Source organism: Capricornis sumatraensis, chromosome 10 (assembly GCF_032405125.1).
Source record: "Capricornis sumatraensis isolate serow.1 chromosome 10, serow.2, whole genome shotgun sequence".
NCBI lineage: Eukaryota > Metazoa > Chordata > Mammalia > Artiodactyla > Bovidae > Capricornis > Capricornis sumatraensis.
This window is the reverse complement of record NC_091078.1, coordinates 19679254-19704554: the sequence shown is the minus strand read 5'-3', so window position 1 is coordinate 19704554 and position 25301 is coordinate 19679254. Positions and strand designations below refer to the sequence as shown.

At 48.7% G+C, this 25301-nt stretch overlaps 1 protein-coding gene across 3 annotated transcripts in view; it reads left to right on the top strand.

Moving 5' to 3' along the window:
• The first annotated feature begins 19169 nt into the window (after positions 1–19169).
• The window catches only part of HK1 (hexokinase 1), a 72053-nt gene continuing 65921 nt past the window's right edge, over positions 19170–25301 (top strand). For 2 of the 3 annotated variants that reach the window (XM_068982367.1, XM_068982369.1), the window contains exon 1: positions 19170–19291. In XM_068982367.1, coding sequence (XP_068838468.1) covers positions 19229–19291 — 63 coding nt within the window. In that variant the 5' untranslated portion in view covers positions 19170–19228. The remainder of the gene's footprint in view (positions 19292–25301) is intronic. The other variant, XM_068982370.1, reaches the window with a different exon arrangement.

Here is a 25301-nt window from a genome sequence, read left to right as displayed (position 1 = left end):
GCACCTGTCTGGTTACAGTCAGAGACTCTGTGGGTCCCTGGTCTTCAGCTTCTTTTCCTTCCCTTACTTCCTTTACTCCACAGTGAGAACGAGACAAGTTTTCCTGCTCAGAGGAGGAGGAGGACCTCCCAACTAGGTTTGTCTGGGGTGTCGTTGCCACCTCTGCTGGTCCCCATTGTCCCTTTCCTGTGCTCCTGCCTGGTTTTGCCAGCTCCAGGCAGAATACCACTGAGTGTTTAAAACAGGCCAGGCCAGCCTTGGAGAGGGGGCACGAAGCAGCGGGTGTCAGAGGCGCCAGGTGGCAGTCAGCAGGCTTGGCCACTGGCACTTGGAATTTGAGGGCAATCTGTGGGTCTAGGATTGGTCCTCCATGGTACTCGGGGGCCCAGAGAGAGGAACACGGGCTCTAGGGTCTCAGACACAAGCTGAAAACTGCCGATTTGGAGGCTGCTTTGAGCTCTCAAGTAGCCCGGGAGGTGAGTTGGGGTAAGTTGATGTTGTTGCTCTGTGCTTCTGTGTAAATCCATGATCTTTTCTGCAGCTGCTGCCATGTCAGGAGCAGTGCCCCATGCCAGCCACTTCAGTTTACATTCCTTTAATTTTCACAAAGGCTCAACCAAGCAGGTATTATTCCCATTTTAGAGATGGAGAAACTGAGGCTTGGAGAGGTTAAATTACTTGCCTAATTTTGCACAGCTAGTCAGTGGCAGATCCAGGATATAAATTCAGGTCTCTCTGACCCAAAACCTGTGCTCTTTCTACCTTCACATCAAACTTAAGGCTCAGGGTAAGGCATGCCACTCAAACCACGACTTCCTCAGGACAGTTCTGTTTCCAGTTGTTTCAAGCTTAGGAATGTTGTGCTTTGAATACTGAATTCCTACTCTTCATCTAACAAAGGGCCAAAAATTATATGGTTCATTCAGCACAGAGTGGGACCGATACGGGTTGCCTTTCAGAGGGATTCCGATTTTCCTGCTGGTTCTCACAGGGACTGGCTGCATGTCTGCCGGCTGCCATGCAACCTTCTAGAAACCTCGGTCTCCTTCCTCGAAAGGAGGATTTCCTCTTGTGCTCTGTCACGCTGGATTCCGTTCCCTCTCACCCACTGAGAGTGGGGTTAGCAAGAGTCCCAACAGCAGCAAGAGAGAGCAGGCCCCAGCACAAGCCATTTTTCAAGTGCTCGCATCCTGTTGCTACTGTCACATAGCCAGTCCCGGAGTCACTGTGGGAGGAGACAGCACTAGAGCATAGATACAGAGAGGTGAACTGTTCTGGCTGGTTTTTTTTTCAAACAATTTACTATTTATATCCTCCTTATCACCTCAGCTGCCATGAGGAAGAAATTCACATGAGCCTGTCTCTTGTTTGGCAGTTCAGTTCAGTCGCTCAGTCGTGTCTAACTCTGCGACCCCATGGACCGCAGCACGCCAGGCCTCCCTGTCCATCACCAACTCCCAGAGTTTACCGAAACTCATGTCCATTGAGTCAGTGATGCCATCCAACCATCTCATCCTCTGTCGTCCTCTTCTCCTCCTGCCCTCAATCTTTCCCAGCATCAGGGTCTTTTCCAATGAGTCAGCTCTTTGCATCAGGTGGCCAGAGTATTGGAGTTTCAGCTTCAATATCAGTCCTTCCAATGAAGGACTTGATTGGCAGCAGCTCCCCACATCTGTTTGACAGGGTAAATTGTTAGAGGGCTATGGAAGGGCGGGGTGCTAACTCAGCAAATGGTCACTGTTTAATGCCCACAGTTCCTCCACACTCATCCAGGAAGCATCTCACCCTGCAGTCTTGGGGATGCGGTGGGGCCAGTGGTTCAGCAGAGACAGATTCCTGTGTTCCCACGGCTTCCCTACCCACCTCTCTAGCAGCTAGCTTAGCCAGCTGTGCTTTCATTATTGCTGAGCACGTCTGTCCTCTCTCGTGGACTGTGGCTCCCTGAGGGCAGAGCCACTGCTGGTTTTCACCTTTGCATCGCCACCTCCTAGCACAGTGCCTAGCGCATTTGTAAATACCTAATAAAGGCTGATGTGAATACATTCATGAATCGAAGATTTCTGAGCTTGGCTGCATTTCATTCAGAGGCTCATTTGCCGCTATAGGATATGCTTAGGTATTTCAAGGTTATGTGTAATTACTCTCACTTTCTGAGCATAGTTGGTTAATTATAAGCACCAATGTGCTGTGAATGCAAATTGCATGCCTCTATAACACCTTATCTTGTCCTGTCTTTAAGGGTACAGAAACTGAAAATTCAATCCGGCCCCCGCTCACTGAAAGTAAGGTAAGAGACCTCAATGTTATTTCCATTTCCTTCTGTAATGTTTTCTGTAGAAGAAACTCAGCATATGGCAATTCCCTTTGGAAATTCTGAACATGGTTTTACTGAGAAGCCCTGCAGTGGATTCTGGGGGAGGGCCCAGATCACCCCCCAGGGCAGAGGCTTTTGGAGAAGACTTTGTTCCTAGGCTCCCTTCTTAACCTTTTTTGAATATTATTAAGTTTTACTGGAGTATAGCTGCTTTACACTGTTGTGTTAATCAGCCATGCATATAAATATATCCACCCATTTTGGATTTCCTTCCCATTTAGGTCACCACAAAGCACTGAATTAGGGCTCCCTGAACTATACAGTAGGTTCTCATATACATAGTATCAATAGAGTGAAGTGGAGTGAAGTGAAGTGAAGTCGCTCAGTCGTGTCCGACTCTTTGCGACCCCATGGACTGTAGCCTATCAGGCTCCTCCGTCCATGGGATTTTCCAGGCAAGAGTGCTGGAGTGGATTGCCATTTCCTTCTCCAGGGGATCTTCCTGACCCAGGAATCGAACCCAGGTCTCCCGCATTGCAGGCCGACGCTTTACCGTCTGAGCCACCAGGGAAGCCCCATCAATAGGGTATATATGTCAATCCCAATCTTCTAATTCATGCCACCCACCCCCTTCCCTTCTTGGTGTCCATACATTTGTTCTCTATGTCTGTGTCTCTATCATCATTTTGCAAATAAGACCATCTATACCATTTTCATAGATTCCACATATATACGTTAATATACGACATCTGAGCCCTTTCTTAGAAGCAAAATGCTAAGCATCAGAGCAAAACACGGCGCTCTGCAGCCTTGAAGCTGTCTGGCATCCTGACTGCGGGAGACTCTGGGAGATGGAATGGAAGGGTCTTATGCCTCTCTTGTCTCTTCCAGTGTGCTGGAACAGGCTTGTCAGGAAACTGATGCCCACTCCTCCACCCCAGAGGATGAACAGGTCTCACATCTTCCCTACTGGAATCACCCATGTGCTCCCAAAACAGAATGTTCTGTTCCATTTGAGGTGGACACCTCCCCTCATTCCCTAAGCTGGCACTTTACAGTGTCTTTAAAATTGCAACAGGGAGTTCCCTGGTGGCCTAGTAGTTATGATTCTGGGCTTTCACTGTCATGCCCTGGGTTCAGTCCCTGGTTGGGGAACTGAGATGCTGCAAGTCATGCTGGTGCAGCCAAAAAAAAAAAAAAAAAATTGCAACAGAGTAGATCTGAGGTGGATTGCTTCATGCAAAGCTGGTAAATTAGAGCCCTGAAGAGTCAATTTGCTGGAAGAAAAGCAGAATAACTCTCGATTTCTCCTGCATCTGGGTCCACTATCTGGTCCTATGTGAGGCTCAAGGCTGGGTTGGCATTCATAGCCACCTCTGCCCTGACCTTTATTCACTGATTGTACAGCTCTATTTTTCTCCTTTCCAAAATAAATGAGTCGCCAGTGTTTGAGGATTTACGGTTGAGAAGTGAAGCTCCACAGAAAAAAGTTACAACATAGGGTGACATGTGACTTAAGAGCCAGATGTCAGAGGACTTGGTCGTGTCTTGGGAAGAGAAGGAAGGCTGGATAGAAGAGGTGAGATCTGCAGAGGGTCTTGATTGAGGAAGGAATTTGTAAGGGCAGGTTATACATGCCCAGCAGAGAGAGCAGAGCCTGTAACCGATGGAAAGGAGCCTGGAGAGGCTGTCTGGTGTGATACTGGTGTGGAAGACACAAGGGGAGGCTGATGAAGTCGGGTGGGGAAGGCACTGGGTGTCTGGTTAAGGAACTCTAGCGACTGGGTGAGAAGGCAATGGCACCCCACTCCAGTCCTCTGGCCTGGAAAATCCCATGGACAGAGGAGCCTGGGAGGCTGCAGTCCATGGAGTCGCAAAGAGTCGGACACGACTGAGCGACTTCACTCTCACTTTTCACTTTCCTGCATTGGAGAAGGAAATGGCAACCCACTCCAGTGTTCTTGCCTGGAGAATCCCAGGGATGGGGGAGCCTGGTGGGATGCCGTCTATGGGGTCGCACAGAGTCAGACACGACTGAAGCGACTTAGCAGCAGCAGCAGCAGCAATGACTGGGTCCAAAAGATCTTTAGGCTGAAGCATCATGTGATTACACTGTATTCTATCTGGCAGTGTCAAGGAGCATGAGCCTTGGGCATCCAGGAAACTCAGACATGGGGATGTGGGGATACGTCTAGAGAGATCCCCAGAGGTGTGTGTGCAAGATAATCCACTCAGAGTAGGGAGAAAATATTACAAAGTCCCATTGTTACAAGTTCCATTGTAACCAATTTCTTGATGGTAACCTTGCTTGGTTAGACTTTCAGATGGTTAGTAGTATCATCTTGCATCTAGGGTCTTTCACCATGAGACGTGGTTGTTAACAGCCCGTTGCTTTGTTTCCTGAACCATTTTAAGCATATTATGAGGCTTTATATCTTCAAACTGCTTGGTTGAAGACTTTTTGTTCTTTATTTTTGTTTTTTTCATATGTTTTGTTTTTCAGTTTTCTGGGTAATGTTTTATTTTTATATAATCCCAAACTTAAACTAGTTGACGTTTTATGCATGACGTTATCTGGCTTTAACTAGGCTGACCCTTACAAAACACGCAAGTGGCTGAGAAAGATTTCTACATAGAAACTGGATTAAAGCTAATGAACAGTGAGAAATAAGAATGCTGATTGCTTTCCTATCTCTAATACAAGCTACTCATCAATCACACCTTGGGGTTAAAATAAACAAAAGGTCTGATCAAATATAATAACTAACCAGTCAAAAGAATTAAAGTGAGCAAGGCTATTTGAATTCTGTCTCTACTTCGTATATCACTAATGATGAGCTAGTCTCTATTTACATAGAAGGCCTTGAAATAATTAGCTAGTGATACATTAGGCTATAGCCTTTTAAAACGGTTTATTTCGTCTTTATCTCTTTATTTTTGTTAAAGTATAATTGACTAGCAGTCAAATGCATAAATCCTAAGTGTTAGATCAATATGTTTGAACACATGTATGCACCTGTATGTGCTTCCCTCACAGCTCAGTTGGAGAAGAATTCGCCTGCAATGCAGGAGACCCCGGTTTGATCCCTGGGTTGGGAAGATCCCTTGGAGAAGGGAAGGCTACCCACTCCAGTATTCTGGTCCGGAGAATTTCATGGAGTGTATAGTCCATGGGGTTTCGAAGAGTCTGAGACGACTGAGCCACTTTCACTCATGCACCTGTATGGGCTTCCAGGTGGCTCAGCTGGTAAAGAATCTGCCTGCAATGCAGGAGACCCGGGTTTGATCCCCAAGGAGGGAAGATCCCCTGGAGAAAGGAATGACAACCCACTCCAGTATTCTTGCCTGGGAAATCCCATGGACACAGGAGTCTGGCGGGCTACAGTCCATGGGGTCCTCACAAAGAGCTGGACGTGACTGAGGGGCTATAACTCATACTCATATGCACCTATATAACCATCATGAAGTTCAAAATATAGAACATTTCCATCACTCCCCAAAATCTCCTCATGCCCCTTTCCAGTCACTGCTTCCCCATCTTTGAATTTATCTTTGTTTTGATTTCTAGCACCATAGGTTGGGTTTCTTGTTCTTGAACCTCATGTAAATATAATCATACATATGTGTTCTTTGGTACCTGGGTTTAATGTTTTTATATTGCTGCATATATTCATTCCTACATGATTTTGTATATAGAAGATCCTAGGTACACACACACACACACACACACACACACACCAAAACTGTTAGAATTAATGAACACATCCAGCAAGGATAGAAAATCCATACACAAAAATCAGTGGATTTCTATACATTTACAAAGAAAATCCAAAATGAAATTAAGAAAATGATTTCATTTATAATAGCACCAAAAAGAACAAAACACTTAGGAGTAAACTTTAAAAAAGTGTAAGACTTATACTATGAAAACTACAAAACATGTTGAAAGAAATTAAAGAAGATCTAAATAAATGGAAAGTCATGCCATGTTCATGTATATTGAAAGCCTTAATACTGTTCAGATAGCAATACTCCTCAAATTGATGTATAGATTCAACACAAACCCTATCAAAATCCCAGCTGGCTTCTTTGCAGAAATTGACAAGTGAATCCTAAAATTCATATGGAAATGGAAGGGACTCAGAATAGCCAAAACATCTTTCATAAAAAGAAGAAAGTTGAAGGACTCATATTTCCTATTTTCAAAGCTTATAAAGACAGTGTGGTACTGGTGTAAGGATGGACATATAAATCAATGGAATAGAATGAAAAGTCCAGGAATAAACCCCAACACCTTACAATCATTTGATTTTTGACAGGGATATCAAAACAATTCAATGGGGGTTAAGAACAGTCTCTTCAACAAATGGTGCTGGGACTGTTGGATAGCCACATGTGAAAGCATGAGGTTGAATCCCTACCTCATTCCATAAGCAGTTCAGTTCAGTTTGGTCGCTCATTAGTGTCTGACTCTTTGTAACCCCATGGAATGCAGCACACCAGGCTTCCCTGTCCATCACCAACTCCCAGAGCCTGCTCAAACTCATGTCCAGCAAGCCATATGCAAAACTTAACTCAAAAGACCTAAATGCAATAGCTAAAATTATAAAACTCTTACAAGAAAACATAGGTATGAATCTTGGTGACCTTGGTCTGGTGGTGCTTTCTTAATTTGATACCTGTTATGGACTGAATTGCAACTTCCCTGGTGGCTCAGACGATAAAGCGTCTGCCTACAATGCGGGAGACCCGGGTTCAATCCCTGGGTCGGGAAGGTCTCCTGGAGAAGGAAATGGCAACCCACTCCAGTATCTTGCCTGGAAAATCCCAGGGACGGAGGAGTCTGGTGGGCTACAGTCCCTGGGGTCGCAAAGAGTCGGACACGACTGAGCGACTTCACTTTCACTGTGGACTGAACGCCGCTGCTACTTGCTGCTAAGTCTCTTCAGTCGTGTCCGACTCTGTGCGACCCCATAGACGGCAGCCCACCAGGCTCCCCCATCCCTGGGATTCTCCAGGCAAGACTGAATTATGTCTCCACAATATTTATGTGTTGAAGTCTTAGCCCCCAGTACCTCAGAATATAATCATATTTGGAGATAGAGTCTTCAGTAAGCTAAAATGAGCTCTTCGGGGTGGACTCTCATCCACCCTGACTGGTATTTCTACGACGATGAAGTCTGGATACACAAAGAGACATCAGGGGTCTGTGCACGAGAGAGAAGACCATATCAGGAAGCAGCCATCTGCAAGGCAACGAGAAAGGCCCCGGAAGAAACCAAACCGACTAACACTGTGGTCTTGGAAAATTCTAAAATTTGGAAAGCTTCTAAAATTGTGAGAGGGTGAATTTCAGTTGTTTAAGCTTAACATCCAGCCAGTGATATTTTGTTATGGCAGCCCTAGCTAACTAATACAATACCAAAAGAATCCCTGGAGTGGAGACAACCAGCTGCCTATTAATGATGAGTGAATAAACAAACTGTGATACAGCTGCACAACAGAATATTATTCAGATATTTAAAAGACTGAAGTTCAGGTATGTACTACAACATGCTGCTGCTGCTGCTAAGTCGCTTCAGGCGTGTCCGACTCTGTGCGACCCCATAGACGGCAGCCCACCAGGCTCCCCCGTCCCTGGGATTCTCCAGGCAAGAACACTGGAGTGGGCTGCCATTTCCTTCGAACCTTAAAAACATGCTAGTACAGAAGAACCTATTTTCAAAACAGAAATAGAGACACAGACATAGAGAATGGGCACATGTATACCAGGGTTGGAAGGGGGTTGGGATGAAGTGGGAGAAGGGGACTATACACACCACTGTGTATAAAATAGGTAACGAATGAGAACCCGCCATATAGCACAGAGAACTCTACTCACCGCTCTGTCGGGACCTAAACGGGAAGGAAATCCAAACAAGAGGGGAGGTATGTATAGATAGAGCTGATTCACTTTGTGGTACAGCAGAAACTAACACAGCATTGTAAAGCAACTATACTCTAGAAAATTTAAGAATGATGAGAAAATTATGGTAAATAAAAGAAGCCAGTCACCAAAGATTGTATGAGTCCATTTATACAAAATGTCCAGAATAGGCAAATCTGTAGAGACAGAAAGCAGATCAGAGGTTGCTCGGGGCTGGGGAGTGTGGACTTTTGACGGGAAGGGACAGGTAATGGCTATGGGGTTTCTTTAGGGGATGACGAAAATGTTCTAAAATTGACTGTGGTGAGGATCTCACAACTCTGCAACTGTACTAAAAATCATTGAATTTTATACTTTAAATGTGCATATACGGTAGTCAATTATATCTCAATAATATTGTTACCCCTAAAAAAGCATTTGTTTTTTATACCTGAGAAGTATAAAGTATGTCTGGATATACTACAATTTGTTTATCCCCTCTCTTGCTCATTGACATTTGAGTGGCTTCTAGTTTTGGCTATTACTGATAACGTGTTATGAATTTTTGTATACAAATCTTTGTAGGGACATATACCCTAATTTCTCTTGGGTAAATACCCAGGAAAGGTATTGCTGGGTCACGGGGTCGGTGTCTACGAGGCTTTATCAGAAGCAACCAAACAGTTCTAAAGTAGCTGTATCGTTTAAACTCTCATCTGTCTCATCCATTTTCGTGTCTAGCATAGACATTTAGGCGTGTTTGACAACATACTTATTAGTATGGATATGCATACATATAGTAGTTTGCACTAACAGTTGTAAAACGTTTTTACTACATTGAGATGCATGATCAAAGCTTTTTTACTATAGGGATTTCTAAACAGATAAGCTCTGTAGCCTGGAGCCAAGAGAGAGTAGATACTGTGCTAAAAGAAATGTATTCATTTCCTAGGGCCACAAGAACAAATTGCCACAATCTTGGTGGCTTAAATAAACAGGAATATATTGTCTCACCCTTCTGGGGGGCCAGAAGACCAAAATCAAGGTGTCAGCAGGGCCAGGTTCCTACCACGGGCTCTAGAGAACTTCTTCCACTGCGGGGGGCTCTCGGCACCCTTTGGCTGGGTTTCACGTGGCATCTGCCTCTGCCCTCATATGGCACTTTCCTTTCTCCTTTGTATGTCTTGTCTTCTGCCTCTCAATGAGGACAGTCATGGGATTTAGGGCCTATCAGTAATCCAGGATAATCTTGAGATCTTTAATTTAATTACACATGCAAAGACCTTTCTTCCAAATAAGGTCACATTCACAGGTTGTGGGGATCAGGCCATGCCTTGGAGGGAGGCGGGTGCCATTCAACCCGCTCCAGTCCTGCTCCAGCAGAATGAATCAGAAGGAGAAGATGGATTCAAGAGAATCCGTAGGTTTGATTTGTGTTGTGTTTGTTCTCAAGACCTAAGTATAAGTAGACTTGATGGGGTTTGGTGACAGATTAGATGTGGGGCATTTGGGAGGGGAAAGAGCTCAAGGATGGTGTTCAGGTTTCCAGCCTGGGTGGCAGGGAGTTGGTTCTGTCTGGAACATTCTTTTCCCAAGAGAGAAGAGAAAGCGCAGGCATGGCATACTCCCTCCTTTTATTCTGGTCTCTGCTCAAATGTCACATACTCAGAGAGGCTTCCCTTATCCATCCTATCTAAAACGATACTCAGATTCTCTACGGTTTTCTATTATAATTTAGTTTTTCTCTCTCAAGCTCTGGAAATCTGGAGGCTGCCAGTGTAGGGCTGATATGGGGTCCCTGGGTGAGAGGGAAACAAGCTCTATTTTATTTTGTTGCTTTGTTTTCTATGGCTGCCATTCTCAAGGTTATCTCTTAATCCAAGACAGTTCCTGGATCTCCAGCCAGTCCGTCTGTAGTTCAGCCAGCAGGAGGAAAGGAGGCGGGACGGCAGAGGGGAAGCTGCGCAGGAATGGCTCTGGGAAGCTTCCATGAGATGCTCTCACTTTCTTTTTGTTACCGATGGAACTTGGGTCCTACCATCTGATGTGTAGCAAAATCAGTCTACAGATACCGGGTGGGTGGTAGTGAACAAATTGCCGAAGTACAGTCTGTACAGTATTTACTGTGGGGCACCCAGGGGCAGCTCATGCACTACAGACTTTCAGGCAAGGGTTGTTGTTTTTTTTTTTTCCAGGCAAGGGCTTTTTTAAAGGGAGCATTAGGGGTAAGGGTCGCAGGGTGTGTGATAGGTTAGCAGACATTCTTCTGATTGGTTGGTGGTGAATTAATAGATGTTTTCAGGAGTCCTGTTCATCAGTCTTTTAGTTCCAATCACTCTGGGGTCTACATGCTGGGGGTCAGCAAGTTACCGCCCTCCTCTGAGTGGGGATCTTTCTGCAGAACTACTCAAAGATACACACACGCTTCAGATGTTATCTTGGTCACTTCAGGAGGCCTGGGACCATTATTCTAATCATTAACTCCAGGAGTTGGTGACGGACAGGGAGGCCTGATGTGCTGCAGTCCATGGGGTCGCAGAGTCAGACACAACTGAGCGACTGAACTGAACTGAACTGAAATACTTTGGGGGGCTCAGGGAAGGCCAAACAAGAAGGCAGATGGGGAACGGGGAGCATGGAAGGATTTCTGCCTGGGAAGACCCTACAGGGTCCCGTTCAATTTCAGACCCCCTTTTCTTGGATATTCCTCAAGCCTGAGGGGAACAGGGATGGGAGAGGAAAGGGAATAAGCTTTTGCATAGAGAGGTTAATCATAAACTTGGCAGGGGAACTCAGTTTTGGGGGACTCAAGGACACGGGGAAATAGAAATTGTAGGAGGTAGTTGTGTGGGTAGCACTTGGCTTTGTTTTCCCTCCTACCACCTGACATAAGGTGCCTCTAATTTGCGATTTGTTTACTGTCTCTCCCCACAGAATGTAGGCAGAGACTCTGTCTTGCTCACCTATACATTTCTAGTGAGCTAGAAGTGCAGGGCACCTTAAGTGCTTCACAAGTATTTGTTGAGTGAATAAATGACAAGGAGAGGAACCAAGAAGAAAATAAATTTAAGAAGAAATGACAGTGATGGGAGACAAATTGAGTTTCAGGTGCCTGTGGGAGCTAGGACTGGGTATTTACAGGCAGCTGGAAATATGAACCTGGAGCTCAGGATTGGTGGGGACTGCAGCTCTTGACAAACAAGAGTGATTCTTTGGGTAGGGCAGGCTGGGATGCATCCACAGGAGACTCAGAGAGCAGGGAACACCCAGCTCCTTTGACCAAAGTAGATGCCCCACCCCCACCGCACTGGAAGGGGCCGCTGCTTTCCTACCCCCGCTACAGGCCCCTCTGTCACTGGACTGGCCTCAGCACTTGGTCTGAAAATGCCCTTTATAGGATGGTTCTGCAGAGCCAGGCTCCACGTGCTATGTTTCATACATCTAACCAAAAATGCCTCAGTACACTAGGGGAGACAGGCTCCCCAACTCAAGTGCTTGGACCCAGCTGTGACTGAGCCATCACTAGGCTTGGGTGAAATAAGAGAAATAAGGACAATATGGTGAAATGAATATTTCACTTTCTTAGAGCAGCAGGGTGGTCTTGAGTCAGACTGCCTGGGCTTGGATCCCAGCTCTTCCATCAGTAGCCCTGTAATCTTGGAGAAGTCACTTAATCTCCCTGTGACTTGCTGTTTGCACCTATAAGATGGGGATAAAATTGGTTTTTACCTCATTGGATTGTTCTGTGGATCAAGCATGTAAACATATGTAAAGATTTTAGAACAATACCTGGTATGTAGTAAATCCTGCCTAAACACTATTATTATAAAGGGGGCTTCCCAGGTGGTTTAGTGGTAAAGAATCTGCCTGCCAAGCAGGAGATACAGGTTGGATTCCTGGGTTGGGAAGATCCCCTGGAGAAGGAAATGGCAACCCATTCCAGTATTCTTGCCTGGGAGAATCCCATGTACAGAGGAGCCTGCTGGGCCACAGTCCACAGGTTGTAAAGAGTCAGACATGACTTAGCAACTGTGTGCGTGTTAGTCACTCAGTTGTGTCTGACTCTTTGTGACCCCAGGGGCTGTAGCCCACCAGGCTCCTCTGCCCATGGGATTTTCCAGGCAATAATACTGGGGTGGGTTGCCATTCCCTTCTGCAGAGATCTTCCTGACCCAGGGTTTGAACCCAGGTCTCCCACACTGCAGGTGGATTCTTTACCATCTAAACAGCAGTAAACATTATTATAAAACCAAAGTATTTGATTTAAAAAGCAGCCCTTATTTTTACTTCTCTGGGCTAAAATATATTTTCCTTTAGGATATTATGGTGAGAGGAGATGAAAATTACAATGAAAAAAAAATCAGCAAAACAAAAAGCCAGTGCCTAGGTTTTGTTTGTGTTTAATTTGCTGGCCTGCATAGTCCCACAGGCTGGGGACCCTGCCTAGGTGTTGACATGGACTCTCCTATGTGAGCATTTTCCTCTATATTTTGGAGCTAATTCCAAGAGGCAGGATTGAGAAATTTTTTTGGACCCATGAAGGTGGTTTGTGTGGGGGCACTGGGGAGAAATAGCCCAGGAAACTTGGGGTAGCCAGCAGGGTGATTTAAGATTGCTCTGTTCCAACACGATATGGGTGTCCTTTGGGGAAGGAGCTGGCCTCAGATAAGGAGCAGGCCTGAGGCCAGGCAGGCCTCAGCAGTCTGGTTAACCCTTCTTCCTCCAGGCCATTATTCTTTAAGCACAGGAGGCTCGTCAGGTTCAGAGGTAATGGGAGGAGGATGGGGTGTTCAGGGATTGACAAGACTGGATTGGGCTTCCCTTGGCATCCCTGAGGGAATCATCCTTAAAGGAGAATAGAAGCCTTTTGGGGACAGAAGCGGAACAAGGTGTCTTGGAGTGGCAGTGGTGGTTTCAGGCCCTTTCAGAACCAGGTAAACAAGTCAGAGGTGAACAGAAAGCAGGCATGCAGGGACCTGGATGACACCTGAGAGGGTTGGGACTTGGGTGAAGCAAAAGAGGCGCTAGGAGTAAAGAGTTGGAGATGACAGAGCGACTGAGCATGCATGCACACATGCAGGGTGCAGCCTCTCTTACTTCATCTCAGTCCCGGCTCTGATACCTGAGGCCTTGGGTCTATAAATTCCAGTTATCAGCTGAAAGTTGAAATGCCTACTGGGGCCAGTCAACTGTGTGTACCAGTGAAGCAGGTGGACAGGTGGGGTCTGGGGCAAGCTGCAGTACCTCAGCCTTGTCTGAAGGGGGCAGTAGTGGTCAGTGCCAGCTGATTGTTGCCAGTAATAACACGGGCTCTGTGAGACTAGACTTTAGATGCCAGAAACCTGGATTTTAAAGTGACATCTGGGACTTCTCTGCTGGTCCAGTGGGTGGGCAGACCATGCTTTCAACATAGGGCATGTTCAACATAGGGTTCAATCCCTGGTGGGAGAATTACGATCCCTCAAGCCAGGCAGTACAGCCTAAAAATTTTTTAAAAATAAGGTGACATCTCCTAATTTTCAAGGGTTGACCCATACATATAAAACATTGTGCACGTGTGCTTAGTCATGTCCAACTCTTTGCACCCCTTGGACTGCAGCCCACCAGGCTCCTCTGTCCATAGGATTTCCCAAGCAAGAATACCAGAATGGGTTGCCATATCCTTCTCCAGGGAATCTCGTTGACCCAGGGATTGAACCTGTGTCTCCTGCATTGGCAGGCGGACTCTTTACCTCTGAGCCACCAGGGAAGCACCTAAAACACGAGGTGGGTCCAATACAATGTTTCAGCCTGGCAGTTGCCAATTTGTAACCTCTGTTTTGAGGTTGTTGGAAGGCAGCACTTTAGGCAAATGAAGGAGGAAGGGAGGCAAGCTGAGGTGATTTTACGACCCCAGCCACTCCTTACCCTTCTCACGCAAGAAGCAGAACTGTGCAAAGTTGATGAGAAAGTCACAATGAACTTTCATCCCAGTGTTCTCCAGATTGACAGGATCACTAGGACCCTGGGGGGAACCACGGCCGGCAGTGTCTGAGGGAGCCTGCTAAAAGTATTACCGGTCAATTCATTTCAGACATTTCCTCCAGATGTCCCCTTAGAAAGTTAGGGTCTAAATCAGTCATTCGCATTCCTGACAGTCTCTGGCATTCACCTAGGGAACCTTTAAAAGGCTGTTTGGACTGCACCCCAGATCAATTCAGCCATCATCTCTGGGATTAGAGCTGGGACATTAGCATTTATAGAAGCTCTCCAGGTGATTATTATTATTTTTTGCTGCACTGCCTGGCTTGAGGGATCTTAACGTTCCCCAACCAGGGATCGAACCAGGGCCCACAGTAGTGAAAGGGTTGAGTCCTAACCGCTTTCACCACCAGGGAATTCCCTCCAGGTGATTCTTTTATGCACCCAGGTTAAACACCACAGATCTAACTAACAGAAACACTGGGTCAGTCTCCCCTCCTGGTGGTGCTTTTCAGAATGTGTTCTGCATGCATGACAGGGCCCCCACTGTCAGTATTCCAAGATGCTGCCCTAGTGTGGGTTTTCTTTCTTCGCTTTCTCTTTCTCTTTGGGACCTTAAACAAGTTCTATAAACCCCATGACCCTCATTGATTAAGGGGGGATAATGATATTTGCCCTTCTAACCTCACCAGCCTGTTATCAGGAGAAATGAGACAATAAATGAGAAACTACTCTGTAAACTGTCAACATTATCCAAGCATTGCTGTTACAAGTGTGCTGCCAGATGTTGGGGTACAGCTTTGTTCCTCTGCAGAGAATTTCTGGAGTAAAGTTCCTAGTGCCCATGGGGCTGATGCGAATGGTTTCATTCTGACTTTGCTGCAGCCCTCACTTTCTTACCAGCAGGGGTGTTTCATGGCTTGATAGTCCAGCAGTCTGATCCTCTACCCCCACCCCCACTTGAACAGAGAAACCCAGCAGACATCCAGGAGGAGGCGGGGCATCTAGAGGGGAGACCTGTGGAACTAGGTTTCCTATGGTCCAGATCTTTGCTGCTCTTCCTCAGCAAAGGGACTTTGCTGGCGTCCAAGAGATCTGTGACAGCAACCAAAAAAGAGGCAGAATAATAAAGAAGTACAAGAGGTGATAAATGGCATGACATAAGGGGGAAATTCTGAGCCTAGTATGGGACACAGCTGTGCAGCATGGGCCCCGGCCTCAGGAAGCTGTCTGATTGGGACAGATAAGGCCACCCACCCCCAGAAGACAGCCAACAATATCAGGCGGACTGTCATGACTCAGCGTTACTTATCTGCGGGCCAGGCTTACAGTGAGGTGGTGGGAAAGGATGCACAGGACGCTGGCTGGGCATCAAGACTGGGTTTGCGTCCCAGCTCCAAACTCTACCGCGACCTGACGCTGGGCAAGATGGTCCGCCTACTGCCCCTCACGTTCTTACTCTGTAAAGAAGAGCCTTGGTCTAGACCTAGATGGACTCTAAGCACAGTCCGAGTTTGTCCTGTGGAAGCGCTGAGGCCTGGGAAACTTCCGTGAGTAGCCATGGTCAGGGAAGGCTTTATGGGGAGGGTGGGAGAGCTGGGTTTCCGGTGAGAGGGACGCTGGTCAGGTGGAGGTGAGTGGAGAAGGCTGAGCAAGCAAGGAAATAGTGCCGGGGCTCAAACAGGATGGACCTGGTGTGGGCCAAGGACAGGGGGAAGTGGCCTCCTTGGGGTGGAGAAAAGATAAGTGGGGAAGAGTGGAGTCAGATTACGTAAGGCCTCAGACACCAGGCAGAGATGTTTGAATTGGCTCCATCAGGAAGGAGGGGGGCCATCAAGGGATTTAGGGCATGGTTATGATGTGATTAGGCTGCTTTTTCGCAGGAATAATGTGGCTCAGACCTCAGAATGACTTGGATGGCAGGAAGCCAGGAGCCAGGAAGGGCAGCTAGAAGACTTGTAATATTTCTGGCATGGGCTGATGAGGACTGAGGGTTGGGAAAAAGCAGTGAGGCAGGCCTAGAGATATTTCTCAGGAAACCTTGATAGGCCTTGGGACCTGGCCGCGTTCTGGGGGTGGGGAGGAGTGAGTCCTCTTAAGAAGCAGATTCTCTCTCAAAGGCAGCGAAGAGAAAGTACTGGCAGCCTCCCTGCCTGCAAACAGAACATCTCAGGGTAGCCTGGCCAGTGGAAGGGTTAGTTTTCCTCTTGCTTTGGCTCAGATAAACATCTCAGTTGTAGTGGGGGCTTGGTGATGATGCTGGCTGGGCCTGGGTAAAAGGGTATGTGTACTCCTGATCACTGCCCTGGACTCATTCCATCTTTGAGTGCCAGGCCCTGGGCTGAGTATGAGACAGAGCAATTAACAAAGCACAATTCTTGGTCCTTGTGAGTCTGGCAGAATTACATTTGCAAGACTTGAATGGCACTTGAGAACAACCAAATTGTTCTCATCCTCCCAATTTTGCTTTATGGAATTGCAGGTGGTGAAATGTTTGATGGCTGCCAAGAGACCTCTCTGTTCCTGGCTTATAAGGATACTGTCCAGGGGGTGAGGCTTTCCTGATGGCTCAGCAGGTAGAGAATCTGCCTGCAATGCAGGATACACATGAGATGTGGGTTTGATCCCTGGGTCAGGAAGATCTCCTGGAGGAGGAAATGGCAACGTACTCCAGCATTCTAGCCTGGAGAATACCATGTACAGAGGATTACAGTCCAAAGAGTTGCGAAGAGTCAAAAAGGACTGAGCAACTGCGCACATGTCTAGGAGGCAGAGCCAAGTTTTGTGAGGCTTGTAGCTTAAACAATTTGGGGGAGCCTCTTTGGAAAATAACTCAAAATTACAAAATAAAGTTGATGGGTCCTCTCAGGGCCTGCTGCTGCTGCTAAGTCACCTCAGTCGTGTCTGACTCTGTGCAACCCCATAGACGGCAGCCCACCAGGCTCTGCTGTCCCTGGGATTCTCCAGGCAAGAACACTGGAATGGGTTGCCATTTCCTTCTCCAATGCATGAAAGTGAAAAGTGAAAAGTGAAAAGTGAAGTCGTGTCTGACTCTTAGCGACCCCATGGACTGCAGCCTACCAGGCTCCTCCGCCCATGGGATTTTCCAGGCAAGAGTACTGGAGTGGGTTGCCATTGCCTTCTCCATCTCAGGGCCTAGACTCAGGGAAATGTGAGCAAGAAGCCTCAAAGTGTAAACCTCATCAGCTTCCAAGTCAATCTTGTAATACCCACCATTTATTATTTGCATATTATAAGCAGGTGTTCTATTTGTACTATTTCACAGCAACCAAGGGAGGTAGGTGCCATTAGTATCTCCATGTTATAAGATGAGAAAGCAGGCTCAGAGAGGTGACTTTGGATGCCTCAGCCATAAAGCAAGGGGGTGAGGGCTATGCTCTGGACTGACAGCTCTGGGCTCCAGGGCCAAAACTGAGATCCTCTTCAATTGATGATGGCAAAAATCATGCCCCTGAGGTTCCTGAGAAGTGTTCTGGTCCTAAACCATCCCCTCCTGACTCCACTGTACCTTTCTTAGGCCTGGCCAGGGGCTCCCAGGATCCAGGGCTCAGGTAGAGGTTATCGGGCTGGACACTGGCCATCTCTGCTGCCTTGGTTCCAGTACCATGGCCTGTTTAGGCAGAGCGGCTACCTACCACTGGGAGGACATAAAACCCAGGGTGAGCACTGGTTTGAAAACACACAGACTCAAAGTCTAATCCTAGATCGACAGCTTTCTGGTTGTGTAGTAAGACACATGGCCTCAGTGAGCCCCCACTTGCTTACCCGCTGAATCAGGAACCTCTTCTTGGTATTCTGAGTTCAGTTCACGTCCTCTCATAAGGCAGTAAAGCGCCTGGTGGTGTCTGGCACACAGAAGCAAGTAATCTAAGAATCCTATGGCTGCCATCAGTCCTAGTAGCAGCATAAACACCTCTGATTCCGCACCTCCCTTCCGTATTTCAGAACTGAATAGTTTTCCGGGGATTCCTCCCAACCCAGCTAACTTCCTCCAGGATGTGAAAAAGGCGGCATCTAAGAGGGGCGCCTAAACTGTCCCCCAAACTCCACCGAGCCTGGGCCTGGGCGCTCCGGAGCCCAGGGGTTGGGGCCAGTGCCTGCAGCTCAAGTCCCGCCCAGCGGCATGCGGCGTGCGCCCTTGGGGAAGACGGCTCAAAGAACCGGTGACTCAGGGACGGACGCTGTGGGGCGTCGCTCTTGGTTTAGCAATACAAATCCTCCAGCCGGAGGATCAGGCCTGGAGGCGCTGCAGCACGGGCGGGCCAGGGTGGAGTGGGGTGATGCCCCGTCGGTGAGGACCTAGGTGGGGCTCCGCGCTCGGCCCCTTGGGCCCGCGAGAGCTGGCAGGCGTGGGGCCCCAGGGCGAGGACCGCCAAGCCCCCCAAGCCTCTCGCATTCGCCGCCACAGGCCCCGCTCGCTTTTCAAGGCGACTTCTTCGAGTCCCCTTAGGGCGTCTCCCCTTCCTTGGAACTAACAGGGGCTAACCCTAATTTCCGAGAAGGGGGACTGCGTCCCCGCCCCCCGCCTGCCCAGTTCCCCAGCCAGCCGGGCCGGGCGATGCCGCCTCCCCGCCTGCGCCCCGCCCAAGCAGGGCGCCGCCACGCGTGGCGGTGCGCGCGCGACAAAACCTCCCGCCCCTGCGCCGGCTCCCTACGTGGGGGACGTGCCGGGAGATGCCTGGCCGTGGGGGATTTCGCAGCGTCGCCCGCCCTCTTTCAGACGCTGGGAGGAGCGGCCACCGCGCCCCCCAGGTCCTGGCCCGCCCGCCGCCGCCCGGCGCAGCCGAGGCGCGCGGCAGCCAATGGGCGCCGAGGAGGTGGGCCGGCTGGCGACTGTCACCCTCGCGCGGACGGGAGCGCGCAGACGGGGAGCGCGTGAGCCGGCGCCGCGCTCCGGGTCGTGGGGGAGGAGCCGCGGGAGGAGGAGGAGGAGCCGCGGAGCAGCCGCCAGAGGACCACTGTTCGCCCGGGCTGCGGAGGACAGACGCCGGCCGCCCGCCTGTCGCCCCGAGCCCCCGACCGCCAGCATGATCGCCGCGCAGCTCCTAGCTTATTACTTCACCGAACTGAAGGATGACCAAGTCAAAAAGGTGAGCCGGGGCCGCTGCCGCCGCCCGGCGCTCTGCCCGCAGCCTTGCATTCCGGCATCCGCTCGCCGCCGCAGCCGCCTCCATCCTCCCGCGCCCAGCCTCCCTCAGGCCAGCATTGGTTGGATTGTCGGGCGGTGGGGAAGTCTTCGCCTTTCGATTCTTCCTGGGGCCGTCTGTGTATGTGTTGAGGAAAGACCCTCGAGACTGGGCCGCCTGCTGCAGTGTCCTTGAAACGGGCTGTGGAAGTCAAATGGGCCCCCGGGCCATGCGGGGAGGTGGCCATGTGGGGACTGGTGGGCTGGTCCGTAGGGCCTGTTTGGTACGGTCCTAGCGCCGTGGGCGGAGTGATCACAGAGATGCTGGGGAGTGAGTGCGCGGCAGGCGGGGGTGCTGGCTGGAGGCCAGGCATCCCATATTTGGGGTTCCTGGCGGAGGGCGTCAGGGGTCCGGGAAAACTGTCACCCCAAGCTCTCCCAGCTATTGCGGCTGCTCCCTTAATCTGAGGACCGAACGACCCGCATGGTTTCCTGAAACGGGGAGGGGCGCAGAGGCCACCGGAAACTTTGCTCATAGGCCTCAGGTCTGGAGCGGTACGTCTGAATGGAATTTTTTTTTAATCGCTCTACGTGACCGCTCTCTTAAGCTGTAATTTCCCACCAGCCCAAGGGAGCTCAAATAAGAGACTGCTCTTTTGAGTCGGATGGAGGTCTTGACTTGTATGCTTGTGGCGTGTGTGTTCTTGCACAAGGACACCTCTCCCTTCCCTGACTTCTAACATAACAAACTGTCAGCTGGCAGGTGTGAAAGGTGTATCTCTCCCTTCTACCAGCTTTGGCACCAAGTTTTTAAGAAACAGCCTAAACTGTAGGGAAAGACGCCCATTTTATCATTGCCGAGCCTGGCAGATGCTCCTGACCCACACCCAAAGTGAGTGACATTATTGCTGGGATAAAGCGGGCTGGAGAGCAAAGTCAACCTGACTTTGGAGTTCCAACAAGGGAGCGCTACCTACAGGTGAGAGGCAGGAGCCACAGAGCTGTAGCCACCGGAAGTTCAATGCTCTTCTCTTCCTAATCACTCTGGCACAAGAGGAAACAGGCCTGCTGAGGGTAGTGAGGTCACCTCATCAAGGTCACCCGAGGAGTTAGGGGGAAAGCCAGGGTGTGACCCATGTTTCTGCCTCTCTCCACTAGGAACTTGACCGAGGCTCCTCCTTGAAGTCAGCTTAGGGGGAGGTGCTGAGACAGAAATGATGGAGGATGCTGCTTGGATCTTGGATCCTGCGCCCAGTAGGGACCAGAGTTGAGTAGTTAGGAGACAGGCCTGGGAACCAGCCAGGGTCCCTCATGGCTACAAGTGGCAGTGACTGGAGCTGTGAAACCATGGGACTCCACTCCCGAGGAGCACCCTGCAGCCTCCTGGCCACTGAGCTCTGGGAGCTGTGCATGCCAACGTGTACATTTCACCAGTTGTCTGCAGTGGTGTTGTGTATCATTGATGTTCTTCCCATTTCACAGTGGGGAGTTGAAGACATAGATGGGTTCACTGTCCTCTCCCTGCACGTGGTGCCCTCTGTAGCTCAAGACGGCCGATCACCAAGGTGGGGACCCAGATAACCTTGTAAGCCTCCAGCATCCACACCCACCATCATCTGTGGCTGCCAGGGGCCAAGTTGAGTTGAGGTTTGGACTGCCTTGGTGGGACCCATTTTATCATGTGGGCAGTTTCTAGTGTAGCCAGAGCCCTCCACTCCTTGTGGTGGCCTGACTCACAGTCTATCCACCAGGCTCCTGTACACATCTAACTGTGTGATTTCTGAATCACTTGATCCTCAAATCCCTCCTCCTCTGAGACTGGCATTCTGAAATTCCTTCTCTGCCTTCCTCTGGCCTCAGAACCTTGCTGGAGGAGGGTCTTGAGGCCAAAGCTTCCACCAAATAATATTATTGGTCAAGGAGAGTCTTAAAAGTAAGCTGGCATTCTTGCATCTCACGGAGGAGTTCTCAGGCTGCTTTCTATGGGGAGAGGATGTGGATTCCTGCCAGAGGGACCTTCATGATGGGCTCTGTGGCTCTTCCATTGTGTGTGTGATCCTCAGGAAGCTTCCTGGGCCTCCTGAACACAGAGTGGGCACTTGTTCTGATAGCCTAGTCAGTTTTCCCAGCCCCTACTTGTGCAGATCCTGAGAGACTGAGTCTGTTCTCCTGAGACTCCGGATTATTAGAGACCACTTACCATAGGGATCCAGGGTAAGCCCTCCACTGGCAGGACTCCAAGCCCTGTTCTTCCTGCGGAACTGGGCCCTACTTGCAACCCGATGAGGACCCAGTGAAGACAAGCCATGATGATTCAGCCCTCCAGCCCTAGGTGGCCTCTGGAGCACTGGAGACAGCTCTGGCAGCCCCCACTAATCTTCATCCATCTCCTTGCCCTCTATCTTGGGGGTGGGGAAGGGGAACATGGGGATGGTGCCAGCAAAGGTTTATGGGATTGCTTGGGATACAAAAGTGATCATGAAAGGGTATCTTTTCTCTCCCCATTGCTTATGGGACATCAGTAATTCAACCTCATAAATACATCCTGTGTTGAAATGCGCCAAGCATCTGGCTTCCCAGCATGGATCACCATTTTCCAGACTGTGTATGCATAGTGTTAGATGATGGGGTGCAGTGAAAAGGGTGCCCTGGCATTAGACTGAAGTACAAGAGTACAAAACACAGATATCCCTTTTACTCTTCTATTGCTTTTGGGAGGAAAAGGATGCTCGTGTGCATTCCATTCATCAGAATTCTAGCCACCTGTTAATTCTGCAGCTAGAGCCTGTGTCTTTTGACCTCCAAGCAGCTTTTCACATGCCTCTTCTCTCGCCTGCTTCCTCCAGTTGGGTTAGCCATTAAGAGCCTGAAGAAAGGTGAAGGACTACATAGTGCTGTATTCCTTCAGAAAAGGAAGATGGGCCCCGCAAGGTTAGAACTTGGCCTCTAAAGAAAGGCTAGACTTCTTTCCTCCAGGGATGTCAGAATGGTGAACAAATGCCCGTGGATTTTCCCTAGGAGGGATCCCCATGATCTGATGGAATCTCCATAAGCAGGTGAGCAACAAGTGTGATTTGTCCAAAGTCCTCGAGTACTTGGTTCGTGAAGACAGAGGAGAGTATGCTTAGCAGTTACAGGGCTACCGAGTTCTAGTTCCCTGGGGCCCCTGTGTCCCAGTGGCAAAAGCAAGCATTTAAAAAATGCCTGTTTCCTTATTGATTGGGGGTGGGGTGCGGGGAGTGAGACAGAAATGATAGGAAACCATCACAGGCACCTTTTGATCTGGTGTTATGCAAATACTCAGGAAGAGCCTCACTCCCTGGGGAATCTTCGTTACACAGCCCCTGTCCCCTCTACCCTTTGGAAGTTCCGTGGAGTTCTCTACCCAGAAAATCCCCAACACTTCCTTTGGTTTCACAGTTTGGGATTGTCTTGAGGGAATAAACTGGGAGTGCGGGTGGGTATGAGGGACTTTCACATCTGGCCATGCCATGCAGTCCTCCCACACTCCTGTTTTCTGGAGAAAGCATGGGCAGCTTTCTCCTAGAAGGACTGTGTGCCTGCAGTCAGGGGTTCCTGCCTGGTAGAATTAGCCACTGGAGTCAGCTCTGAACATGCCTGAGGAGGTCCTAGGGGAGATGCTGGAGAGGCCAGCATACACCTCTGCGCCCAGGAAGTAGTCCTGGCTAGACCGCTGGCACCTGCTTAATTGATTTGAGCACGATCATTTCTTCAGAAAATGTTTGAGTCCTTTATTATGTGCAGAGTACTATACTAGGCTGGAGTGATGACTATAAACCTGGACAAAATAGTCCCTGTTTTCTCATAGAGTATGAATAATTATCTGCTATCTTATGATAAGTGCAAAGCATAGAATGCTTTGAGAGCTCTTGGGGCCATAGTCAGATCTTTGGGTGGGAAGTCACTAGCCTAGGAGCTGCTTAAAGTCAGGCGCTAGGGAACTCCCTGACAGTCCTTTGATTAGTACTGCATACTTTCACTGCCAAGGGCCCTGGTTTGATCCCTGGTCAGGGAGCTAAGACTACACATGGGCTGTAGGGGGCGGGGCAGGGGGAAAGCTAGACTCTAAATGTACAAATGGGAATGTTATACTTAGAAACTTTGTAAGGGTGAGTCAAATGGATAGTTACCAAAATGTAGTTTGCCTTCTCTTTTTTTAAATGGTTCTCTTTTTAAAACACCTTCTGGGTGCCATGTGCGTGGGTGCTAAGTCGCTTCAGTTGTGTCCGACTCTTTGTGACGCTGTGAACCATAGCCCTCCAGGCTCCTCTGTCCGTGGGATTCTCCAGTCAAGAATATTAGAGTGTGTTGCCATGCCCTCCTCCAGGAGATCTTCCCAACCCAGGGATCAAGCCTGTCTCTTAACGTCTCCTGCATTGACTGGCGGGTTCTTTACCACTAGCACCACCTGGGAAATCCTGCCGCTGCTGCTGCTAAGTCGCTTCAGTCGTGTCCGACTCTGTGCAACCCCATAGACGGAAGCCCACCAGGCTCCGCCGTCCCTGGGATTCTCCAGGCAAGAGCACTGGAGTGGGTTGCCATTTCCTTCTCCAATGCATGAAAGTGAAAAGTGAGAGTGAAGTCGCTCAGTCGTGTCCGACTCTTAGTGAACCCATGGACTGCAGCCCACCAGGCTCCTCTGTCCATGGGATTTTCCAGGCAAGAGTACTGGAGTGGGGTGCCATTTCCTATCAGATACCAATTGGGTGTGTAGGTATATATGTCTGTCTATATCTAACAATACACAAGGACATACTGACAGCCACAGGGGTATGTGTGTGCTTTCATCTGATCTTTCAGAAACCTCAGTGAGGTTGTCATGGCAGGAAGTGTTATCCGTCCCCCTCACTGCTCCTTCCCTGCACATTCTGCTGCCTTGAGTGTATGGACAGAAGGCAGAGATTTTATTCCCCTTTTAGAAACAGGGACTGGCTGGAGGCCCAGAGGAGATAAGTAACTTTCTCAAGGTCTTAGAAAGCCTGGAATGGGTTCCAAAGGGCTATTGTTTTTAGTGATTTAACTTGGGATCTGTATTTTAATTCTCTCCCCCCACCAAATCAGCACATAAGAGTTAATTTTTTATTGTGAAATATTCGAGGTGCATAAAAAGCATTGAAGCTAATATAACAAACACTTGTGTATCCACTGCATAGCTTGAAAAGTAACAGACACAGTTGCAATTTTATTACAGACACAACTGAAACCGTTTCTATGCCCATCTTCAGTCCCATTCATTTCTCCTCCCAGAGGTGACCTCTGTCCTGAATTTGGTGTTTATCATTTCCTGCATGTTTAATATTTTTTTACTGCATATCATGTATCTATGAAGCAGTGTGTGCTGTTACTTTATATGGCTTGAACCTTTTGTAAATGGTGTTATTCTGTTTGTATCTTTCTGCAACTGGCTTTCTTTAAAAACTCACCGTTGTATATTTAAGACTCTTCCATGTTGATCCGTGTACCTCCCTTTCATCAATTTAAACTGTGGTATGCTCTTACATTGTGTGAACACACTAAACTAATTTATCAGTTCTTTTGGTGTGCTTTTGAATTTCTGATTATTTAAATTGCAGTGCCATAGGGATCTTCTGTCCACAAAGAAGTTGCTTTAGGCTGTGTTTCTAGGGCTGAAATTTCTTGGCAGAAGAGTGTGTGTATCTTCCCATGGTTGATGTTTGCTAGATTGCCTTCGTGATCAGGCTTCCAGTTAGAAGTTTTGTACAGGTTCTGAACTTATGGTTGCCAGGGGGAGGAAGTGGGGAAGGGATAGCTAGGGACTTTGGGTTGGACATGTACACACTGCTATGTTTAAAATGGCCAACCAGCAAGGACCTACTATGTATAGCACAAGGAGCTCTGCTCAGTGTTACGTGGCAGCCTGGATGGGAGCGGAGTTTGTGGGAGAACATGTATATGTATAGCTGAGCACCTGAAACTATCACAACATTGTTAAT